This window comes from Pantherophis guttatus, chromosome 2 (assembly GCF_059756535.1).
Source record: "Pantherophis guttatus breed Tessera chromosome 2, ASM5975653v1, whole genome shotgun sequence".
NCBI classification, from domain to species: domain Eukaryota; kingdom Metazoa; phylum Chordata; class Lepidosauria; order Squamata; family Colubridae; genus Pantherophis; species Pantherophis guttatus.
In genome coordinates this window covers 276,869,900-276,880,722 of record NC_142064.1, presented here as the reverse complement: position 1 = coordinate 276,880,722, position 10,823 = coordinate 276,869,900, and the positions used below count along the sequence as shown (strand labels likewise).

At 49.1% G+C, this 10,823-nt stretch overlaps 1 protein-coding gene across 1 annotated transcript; it reads left to right on the top strand.

The window, feature by feature from the left end:
- Positions 1-640: 640 nt before the first annotated feature.
- LOC117656703 (class I histocompatibility antigen, F10 alpha chain-like) lies at positions 641-10,438 on the top strand. The gene is made up of 9 exons (XM_087884555.1): positions 641-829; positions 1,445-1,720; positions 3,941-4,216; positions 4,588-4,869; positions 7,483-7,581; positions 8,101-8,133; positions 8,803-8,835; positions 10,003-10,036; positions 10,303-10,438. Exons 1-8 carry the CDS (start codon positions 760-762, stop codon positions 10,020-10,022), a joined length of 1,089 nt encoding a protein of 362 aa, XP_087740681.1. The 5' UTR covers positions 641-759; the 3' UTR covers positions 10,023-10,036; positions 10,303-10,438.
- The last annotated feature ends 385 nt before the right edge of the window (positions 10,439-10,823 follow it).

Sequence of the window (10,823 nt, the reverse complement as noted above, 5' to 3'; positions counted from 1 at the left end):
AAGGCTGACCCAGAAGTCAGCAGGAAACGGTTGAAGCCCTTTAAAAAAAAACAACTTTCTATGTTTCTCAGACTTTGCTGTCCCAAAGGGGCTTTTTTTTCCCAAGAGGCAACTGAACTTTCTGGTTTTTCTTTGAAAAAAGAGCCTCTTGGGAAAAAAAGCCCCTTTGGGACCACCGTGACCTGGATGACTGAGAATCTCCCTAGACGCTCAGACTTTGCTCATCGCAGGGAGTGTCAAAATCAATTAAATTTGGCAATTATAATAACAAGGATGGTAGCCGGAACAGTTAATTTTTATTTTGGTCTCAGAAGAAGCAAAGGAAGGAGCAGCCATTTTATTACTTTTTTCCGACCTTCCCCAAATAGCCAGCTGAGATACTGCGGAGCCTGAAAGGAACGCAGGCTCCTCACCCACCCCACAACCTCGCCTGCGCCCCTCCCCTCAGGCCCAGAGAACCCTCCCTCTTTTCCCAGCATTCCCCCCCCCTCCAGTTCTGCCCCTCCCCCCAAAAGGCGGAATCCCTGGACGGGGATTTCCTGATGTAACTTTCGCTTTCCTTTCCCCTCCTCTCTGGCCGTTTGCGCCTGGACGTCTACCTAGCAACAATGACGACATGGGGATTCTTTTTTTCTACTGGTTGAGCTTGGCCAATCGCCGGCTTGTTCTGGATTGTTGCGTTGTTTCTCACCCGGGGCGTCTCTTCGTTGGCCTGCAATTTCCAGAAAGCTGAGAGGCAGTTTGAGGATCGCGGCCAGGATGGCTCTGCGCTCTGCTCCCCTTTTGCTCCTGGTGTTGGTGACGGTCGCCCTGCGGGAGAGCTGCTTCGGTGAGTCCCTTCGGGGGCGGTTCTTTTGCTGGGGGGGGGATCTATCCAAGGAATCTCTCTCTCTCTCTCTCTCTCTCTTTCTTTCTCTCTCTTTCTCTCTCTCTTTCTTTCTCTCTCTCTCTCTCTCTCAGCCCCCTAAATCTTACCTCTTTCTCATCTACTCCCCCTCCCCTTCTGGCCCCTCTCAGAAGGGACCTCAAAGCCTGGGTTGGATTCTGCTGCCCCTTACACACACACACACACACACACACACACACACACACACACACACACACACCGACAGGACAAGGGGTGGACCCTCCAGAGGTCAGTCAAGTCTACCTGGGTGCCCCCCCCCCCAAGCGCAGTTCTTTCCCTCCCCCAATGTGGAGGTTGTCGGAAAGCAGCATTTGCCTTGGATCAGATCAATTCACAAACTTCCTGGCTGCCTTCAGCACCACAACTCCGCCTGGGTCTTCCTTCCTACTTTGGGGCAAGGTTTGGTGGCTCTTTCTGGCTTCTTCTGGCGCTGGGAGGATCCGGCTTGTTTCTCCACTCGGTTCTGTGTATTTCAGACAGGGAGGTTGTGGCGTCACCTGGAACCCCCCTAACTCTGCCCCTCTCGGTCCCTTCCAGGTGCCTCCTCCCACTCCATGAAGTATTTCTACACCGCCATCAAGGACCCCGGTCAGGGACAGCCCCATTTTGTCGCTGTGGGGTATGTGGATGGTCAGGTCTTTGTTCGTTATGATAGCAACAGCCGAAGGATGACACCTCAAGTCTCCTGGATGGAGAAGGTGGGGAAGGACAACCCCCAATACTGGAACACTCAGACCCAGGCAGTACGTGACAGTGAGGAGATATTTAGAGAAGGCCTGGAGACTCTGAGGAGTCGCTACAATCAGAGCAAAGGTGAGTGATGGGTTAGGGGGCTCCTTTGGCCCCATATTCCCCACCCCAGGAACAGGGGAGGGGAGAAAGAAGGCCCCTCCCAAAGGAAAGGCTGCTGCCATACTTTTTAAAAAGGCTTTTAAAAATATATTTATTCTTTTTTTTAAAAAAATAATAATAATGTAACTTTATCCTGGGCCCATAACTAAAATTCTCTGTGCAGGTTACAGGTATTAAAACTTTTTAATACTCCAGCGCCTTTTCTGATCCCAGCAAACCAAAGGGAGATTTGGCAATTGCCATTTTCCTGGTGTGGATCAGGGGCTCCATTGAACTTCAGAGACCCAGGCCTATGATGAAGGATGGAGAAGGGGGGCAATTGGAGAGACCTTCTTTCCCTTGAACACTAAGGGGAAAATGGGGTTGTCAGTTTTCTTTCCGGAGAATTTGAGAGCGTGGACTATTCAGACACGCAGAACTCTAAGAGTAACGGGGGTGTTTTCAGAGGCGAAATCCTCTTGACCTTTTCCCTTAGGAAGGGCAGAGTCTTTCAATTCCCTTGACTTCCCCCATTCCTCTGGGAAGCAGAGGAACTGGGGAAGGGTCCAGTGTTGAAATCTGAAAATTTTCGCTACTGGTTTTGTGGGCATGGCTTGGTGGTCATGTGACCGGGTGGGCGTGGCCAACTTGACGTCACTCATTTTGCAGCGAAGAGCTGCACATTCTGCCCTTCTGAAGCCCTCCCTCCACCATCTGGCTTGACTGCCCAAGCGAACCTCAAATAGTTCTCTTGTTCCACTCTCCATCTTGGAGGACTGTGCATCACGCCCCCGCCAATCCTCCGTACAAACCGCCTGCCACGTTTCTGCAAAGGCAGAGCCCCACCCCCCACAAGGCAATCCAAAGAGGGGAGGGGGATGCAGCAGAAAAGACCGCCTTCCACCCGTGCCTCCTGTGCAGGCTCCGCGGGGCTTGGGGCTCCAAAGCAGCCCACTGGATTCCCACAGGAATTCGGCCTCTCCGCCCACGCCATGTTCTGCTCTGGCCAGAAGATGGCCAGAGTGTGACGACTTGCTCTTCAGCAAGATGAAGAGCTACCCACACTGGCTCGCCCAGCTAAGCGCCGCCACCCAGGCCGAAGGGAAAGTGCTGTAGGTATCGTGGTGGCATGGCTGGGCCTGCCTCTTTCCCTGCATGGGGGGGCTACTGCCCCACCACTGGCTCCCATCCCTTTTGCTCCACTTCTTCCCCACCAGGAAGCAGTGCTGCGGCTGAGCCTCCTTCCCCCAGAGTGCCGGACTCTGCGGGCCCAGTTCCCGGAGTGGCGCCAGCAGGCAGGTGGCCGGGTGGGAATTGAGTGGGCTGCTTTGGAGCCCCAAGCCCCGCACAACCTGCACGGGAGACACGGGTGGAAGGCAGCCTTTTCTGCAGCATCCCCCTCCCCTCTTTGGATTGCCTTGCGGGGAGGGGCTCTGCCTTTGCAGAAACGGGGCGAGGTGAGCAAGCAGTGACCGGGGGACTGGTTTGGAGGCGTGGCCAGCCTGCGGTCACTGTCGGTTCTGCGACCCAGGCCATATGACTGCTCCCGGTTTGCCCGAACCGGTAGCATTTCACCTCTTGAAGGCTCCCTTACTTGGCTTCTCTCTGGGGAAAAAGAGGATGTGAGAATTGGATCCTCTTTATCATGTTGGGGATGGGGACTAGAGCCCCCGTTTTGGGTTTGTGAGAATGCAAAAGTCTCAGTGGAAGGTATGATCAGGGTACCAGGAGGCAAATGGGGGGAGAAAAGAAGGGTGGGGGTTTCCTGAGGAAAAAGCTTCTGAGCAGGCTCTCTTGGAGCCTTGCCATGGATGTTCGGGGGTCTCCTTGTCATCTCCCTTCCAGCTTTTGGCTCTACGTTGAGAGTCTAGACGGAGGATTTGGGCCTCTGAGGATCCGAGGCAAGGCTGGTGCTGCTTGTTCTCCTTTTGCCCAGAAGGAGCCTTTGGGGGAGGGAGAAGATGGAGGGGAACATGGGAGGATGGCTGGGTCTGGAGACCTACAAGGTCCAACATGGAGGATCTCAAGGCTCATCCAGAGGGACCTGAATAGCTTCATAGGGAAAAATGTATTTCTTTTATTTTCCAACCATTTTTATCCCTTTTCTCGCTCTGTTCCTCCTGTCTCAGTGTCCCAACAGGGAAGGGGGCTTTGTGTCTCTCTTGGGGACTCCACAAAACATCTTCCTGTCCCTCTTTCCAGGCCTTCACACACTGCAATGGATGTACGGCTGTGAACTCCAGAGAGACGGGAGCAAACAAGGGTTTTACAAACTTGGCTACAAAGGGAGGACCTTCCTCACCTTCGACCCGGAGAACCTCACCTGGGTGGCTCCCGACCCCCAGGCCCAGATCACCCAGAGGAAATGGGATGCTCTTCCAGGAAAGAACCAGGGAGACAAGGCCTACCTGGAGGAAATCTGTATTGAGTGGCTGGAGAAGTACCTGTCCTGTGGAAATGAGACACTGCAGAGGACAGGTGAGCATTTGGGTCCAGGCTGGTCTTTCCTCCTTTATGGCCGGGTTTCTCGTACACATTCAGCCCATTTGGGTCCCTGGTCTGCAGCCTGTTTGCCCTGAAAGGAATCCTTCTCCTCCCCTCCCAGCCCCTCTCCAGGATGCGGGAAGTTCTGTTGGGTTCCTATTGCCGGGCATCCATTAACATAAAATGCACTTTCTCCCCTTGCAAGATGTAGTTGTGGCTGGCCAGGATCAAGTGTCTGTGTGGATCAGCAGCAAATCTTTGGGTTGAAACTAAGTAGTGGGAGACTTTCCTGCCCCTTCAATTTTTTGATCCGCCTTCCAGGCTCTGGAGGGGCTCAATTAATTCTGGGGGTTCCGTTTCTGCAGAGACCCCAAAGGTGACTGTGAGCAGCAGGACAGAGGTGGAGGATGGGATGGAGACACATATCTGCCGCGTGGATGGCTTCTACCCCAGGGAAATCGATACCTCCTGGAAGAGAAATGGGGAGGTCTGGCTGCAGGACACCTTCCATGGGTCTGTGGCCCCCAACGCGGATGGGACCTACCACTACTGGCTCAGCATCCAGATCGATCCCAAAGAGAGAGACCGCTATCAATGCCACGTGGATCATGACAGCCTGCAGGAGCCTCTGGATGTGGCCCTGAAGGGTGAGAGGCTGCAGGGAGGAGAAGGCTGGGCTCTTTGGCAGCCAGAAGGGTTGTGGGAGAGAAATCTGACCCCAATTGTGTCCAGGTGTGAACATACCTGAGCTTTAATCCACTGGTTTTTCCAGTGTTGGAGGTTGGTGAAGTTGCAGGGACCAGACCATAGAACTGGCTTCAGGTGATGGAAACTACAGACTCCCATCACAATACTTGGCCGATCCTGATGAAGTCCCCTAAGATCCTCTCTGAGGCCTTCCCTGTTGTCCCCAGCAGAAAAGCAGCAGTTATGCTGAGCACCAGAAACTGATTTTCTTTTGTTTACAATTCCTAAAGTACAAGAATCAGGAGGAGTCTGGTAGCCCCTTTTCTGAATGCCAAATTTTGACTAAAATTGATGAACTGCAGCTGCCTTCAGGAGTGGTTGGACTGATGCCTCAGGAGTCAGAAAAGAGGCTCCCAAGTCTGAGTTTTTTCCCATCAGAGACTAACAGGGTTTCCTGCTTTAAAGGTCAAAGGTCACTATATGTTGCTGCTCTACGAAAGAGAACTACACATTATTTTATTTATTTATTGAATTTATATTGCCGCCTATTCGCCCATGGTGACTCAAGGCGGCTTACAGAATATAAAACCACATTTAAAACAACAAAAACTAACAAAAAGAATCAAATAAATTAATAAAGTACAATATAACAAAATCACCCCCCAACTCCCACCCCCCGCCCTGACAACAGCAGATCACAGGAGCCATTTAATGGGCTCCATCCCGTTCTGGGTTTCCCAGGCCCTCTGGCAGAACCAGGTCTTCAGCGCCTTCCAGAAGAGTATTAGAGTGGGGCCCATTCTAATCTCTGGGGGGGATGATGTTCCAGAGAGAGGGAGCCATCACGGAGAAGGCCCTTCTTCTGGATCCCACCAGGTGTATCTCTCTAGGTGGATGGGACTCACAGCATTCCCTGCCTCCCCGCTCTAATGAGTCGGGTAGATGTGACTGGGAAGAGACGGTCCCTCAGATCACCTGATCCAAGCCATGAAGGGCTTTAAAGGTGATAACCAGCACCTTGAATTGCACCCGGAAGCAAATCGGCAACCAATCATATTATGATATATGTGAATTCCTGAGGCTCAGCATAAAAACCAAGCAAAAAAATCCCTCTCTCAAAGAGTTCTGTATATGCTCATAAGTGTCCTTAACAGTTTTTACATTGGACTTCCAAGGTTGTAAATTCCAATTTTTTATTGATGATTTCACTACGATACAAAAAAGATTCAAATTTAATTGTTATGCTGATATCTCAGGCAAAATAAAATATTCCTTTTATTTTTGTTATTGTTTTTAGCAAGAATCAATTCACAAGTGGCATGATTGCTATTCAATGGGAATCCTGAATTTTGTGCAAGAGAAATTTAAATTTGAAGTTCCCTCCTCAAACCTGCCTCCCCTCCCCCTCCAAGCAATACCAATTTATGATACTTTGCTAAGACCATACTTGGAATTCTTCATCCAGTTTTGGTTGCCACAATATGGAAAAGATGTGGAGACTCTGGAAAGAGTGCAGAGAAGAGCAAGAAAGAGGATTAGGAGCCTGGAGGCTAAAATATATGAAGAACAGTTGCAGGAATTGGGCATTTCTAATTTAATGAAAAGAAGGACTAGGGGAGACATGATACGTTCCAATGTCTCAGGGGCTGCCCCAAAGAAGAGGGAGTCAAGCTATTCTCCAAAGCACCTGAGGGCAGGACAAGAAGCAATGGGTGGAAACTAAACAAGGAGAGAAGCAACCTAGAACTGAGGAGAAATTTCTTGACAGGGAGAACAATTAATCAGTGGAATGGCTTCCCTTCAGAAGTTGTGGCTGCTCCGTCACCGGAAGCATTTCAGAAGAGACTGGAGAGCCGCTTGTCTGGAAGGGTAGAGGGCCTCTGGAATGAGCAGGGGGTTGGGCTGGAAGACCTCCAAGGTCCCTTCCAACTCTGTTATTCCGTTATTCTATTTCTGCCATTTGTGGGACCATCCAGAAGCTGCTTATCACCATATTCCATTTTTCATGCTAAAGTTCTGGAAGTAAAAAATACAATTTTATGCTATTTCTGGACTGGCCAAAGAAATGAAAGTTTGTACTTAAAAAAAAAAAGATCAGTGATATGAACTATTTTACTTTAAATAATAAAATGCAAACACTTAAACGGAAGGAAAAATCATAGAAATCTGCCCAATTCCACTCAGAGTCATGGCTTATTGGGGCAGCTTATAAAAGGAACAAAAATGTTTTTGTTTAACAAATTTTGTTTACATTGTTGTGTTGGTGAAGTTTTTGTTTTGAAAGCTGCTAAGAGTCACAAAATGGCAAACGGCTGTTTTTGAGTGGAAAAGCCAAAGATGAATTCAGTTGCCTTCATGCTGGGCTGGGGTGAGAAGGAGGCAGCGTCATGAGGACACGTTCTCTAACAACGGTTAGCAAGGCGTCTTCCTGTTACCTTGAGAAGGACACAAAAATGAGCCCATGGAGTTTTTAATTTGGGGTATTTCCAGCTTTCACTTCTTTAGGTCTCTTCCCTGATTGGGAGGATTGTTTGGGGTTCTCCGTCAATGATCTGCTCTTTCTCCCAATTCAGAACCAACCAATTCAAAATACAACCTGGGGCTCATCATTGGCTGCCCAATGGCTGCGCTTGCCGTGATTGTTGGGATTTGGGCTTTTTGTTACTTTCGCAGTAAGTATTCTTTTTTGGATGATTGGGGGAAGATGGGGAGATTCCTCCCAAGTCTCTCCCTTTGGGGAGCTTCTTCTGGACTTCCTTCTGTCCTGTTTTCCCAGCCCTCTTGGGGACCATCAGAGATCTCAGCCTCTTGTTGGGACTGCAGTCTCAACTCAGACTGAATCTGAGACTCAGGCAGTCCTGTCTTCTTCTGAGTTGGGAAGAGGCATCCCAGTTCCTTTGTCCCTTTCAAAGGCTTTGATCAAAGAGCAGCAGAGAATGATTTCCATGGAAACCTTCCTCCCCTCCCAGCTGCTCCTGCTGCTTCCCCCAATTCCCCTCCATCCATCTCAGAGGCAGCAGGTCCCTCTTGGGGAAATCAGAAGATAGATTTGTATTTTGAAGATCTTTCTGTCTTTATAAATGGGAAAAAAGGGTCTGAAATATCTCCTGGAGTTCTTCCTCCTACAGAGGGAGTGATTGGGTGATCTCTGATGGATTCTTTTGAGCTTTCACTGATTTTTGTCCTTGCAGAGAGTCGTCAAGATGTCTACAAAGCAGCACCAAGTGAGTGATTTGTCTTCCTTACATGTAATCTCCAACCTAGAGCAGGGACCACAGAGGCACTATTAATTGAGAGAGGAGGGTGGTGTATGTATGTTTCTGTGTGCTATCTTCCTCTTTATCCTAAGAACCAGGCTGGGGAAGATGGAGCCCCTTTTTCATTACAGCCAGGCTGTTCTTGGAAGCGGAGTCCTCAAGGAGAAACATCTGGGAGAAGGAACCTTCAAGAGGATGAGAAGGTCCCTCTGAGTGAAAAAAATGGTCTGTTCTCCATGTAGGCAGAAAGGAAAGGCTTGAGAGTCAAATGGAGTCAGAAGCTCCATCAAATCAGGGATCAAAAGGGGATATTTTGAGGGAAAAGGAGACCAAGAGGAGCCATCTGGATCTCCTCTTGGTCTCCCCTCACATGGCTCTCTAAGTACGAACTGGTTACATAAAGATCCATCTGTATCTTTTTAGATCAGCTCTGCCTTCTGGTTTTGTGTGAATTCTTTCTGATGAATTTTAGTCAGAGCAGTTTGATCCAAACTCTCTCGGTGTTATTTGTGGGTCTTTGATGGTGTGCGAGAGAGAAAGGGAGGGAGGCAGCTGGAGTCAGAAAGAGCTGAGCTTCTCCACCTATAAGCCGAGAGAGAGATCTCCTCACCCTCTCTTTCTTTCCTTCTTTTCCAGCAAGTGACAAAGGATCCAGCAGTTCAGACCAGGGTGAGTTGGACGGAGCTGCTTCTGCTGCATGAGCCATTCTGTCCCCTTGTGAGACTTTGGGTGGATGAGGGGATGAAAGTGAGGGAAAGCCCCCACTTTTTAAAGGCCCTCCTAATTCATCCTCCCTGGGTTCCCCCTGAGTCTGTTTCTGGTGGAATAACAAGAATAATTGGAGTCACTTTGGCTTAGTGATCAGGGTACCTGGCAAGACTATGAGTTCTAGTCCTGCCATAGGCATGAAAGCCAGCTGGGTGTCACAAAATTTACTTTCCTTGCACTGTAGAGAAGGGAAACTCTCCCTGTTGGATTTAGGCAGGGGAGGCAGCCCAGAGTCTGCAGGTGGAGTCATGGCCCCCATTGGAGGAAAGAGCCCTCAATTCTTTTGAGGAGCAATGGGGAAACCAGCATTGATCCCTAGTGGTTAGAGACTCTTCTGGTGGCAGAGCTGAGACCTGAGTGACTGTGGAAGGGGAAGAGGTTCCCCCTCTCAGAGATGTGTCTAGCTGGGTTTAGGGTTTGGCCCCAACGAGATCCCAGGCAGGATTGGTGGGTTTACAGGGGTCATCTGAGAATCTCTTCTGGCACTCAGGTTGCTCCCACCCCATGATTCTGGTTGTGACTCCCTGTTTCTGAAGCTGGGCTGACATGATGGGCTTGTTGCTACTGTACCAGCCTCTCTGCTGCATGGCCACCTCCCTGCCTCAGCTGCTGGGGGCCAGATCACGGATGTCATGGGATTGCCCAGGATTCTGGTCCTGGGAGACTTCAATCTGCCACCCCTGGGTTTGGCTTTGGAAGCAGCCGAGGGGTTCATGGCTTCCATGGGGTCTGTGAGCCTCTCCCAGAGCGTCCTGGGTCCGACCTGAGACAGCAGTCAGAGTGGACATGATCTTCTTGTTGGAGCAATGGCAACATGATCTGATGGGGGAATCTGGTTTTTATTTATTGTCTTAAATATTCTATATGGCATTTTATTGAATTTTACTGTGAGCTGCCTAGAGTCACCTAATGAGATTTTTGAGATGGAAGTTTAACTAATAAATTAAAAAAAGCTTGATGTCCTCTCAGACGTTTGTGAAGCTGAAGAGGTTTAATGGTGAAGAGGGAGATTTGTCCACCTCACAGGACAAGACACTGATTCATTCTGTGTCTTTTTCTCCAATCCAGGAAGCATCCAGACTGTTTAGCAGCCCCCTTGCAGGTGAGTGGACTGGTTGGGCCATATGGGATGAGAGGGAGGAAGGGAGGTGAGGGCTTTGGGGTCCAAGGAACAAGGAGAGTGAAGATACTTTGGAAATCCTTCTTCTCTCTCCAATTCATCTCAGACACTGGAAGGGAAGGAATCTGGGGAGAAGGCTCAGGGGAGGGGGTCTTCCTGCCCCCAAACTCTTATTCTGTGGCACCTCTCAGGCTCCCACTGTCTTGATCCAACTAACCCTTGGATACTTTTTCCCTTCCTCTTTGCAGTGGATGCTCCCAGCATAAAGATAGAGGAATGAAGAGGGATCAGCCTTCTTCCTCTGAATTAGGCTGGACTCTCAGGAGGAGCCCTTCAGGCCCTTCCTGCATGCTGGAACCAGGATAGATTTTGGGCCTTTCATCACTGCTTTTTTCATTGAATCAGTAACTTTTTTTTATTATGATTGAAGATCTATGGAGAAAAGAATATGTTATGTGTCACTAATTGTGGGATCAAAAGATTTCAAATTGGGTTTCGTAGACAATAGTTTATAATAGGTAGATTGCATAACCGCCTTAATGGGCTTTTGCTGATTAATCTGAGTGGATGGAGATTAGAGGTTAAAGATGAGATTTTAAAGATGGGTTTATAGAGAATGGAGAATGAGGAATAGGATGAAGAGTTCATTGGTTTTACTTTAAGAAAGATTTATAAATGGTTAATTTTCATTATGCTTATTACAGATAAAGGTAGAGGTTACTTTTGCTTTCTTTTTTTCCTTGTGTTGGTTTTATCTGCTTAACAGTAA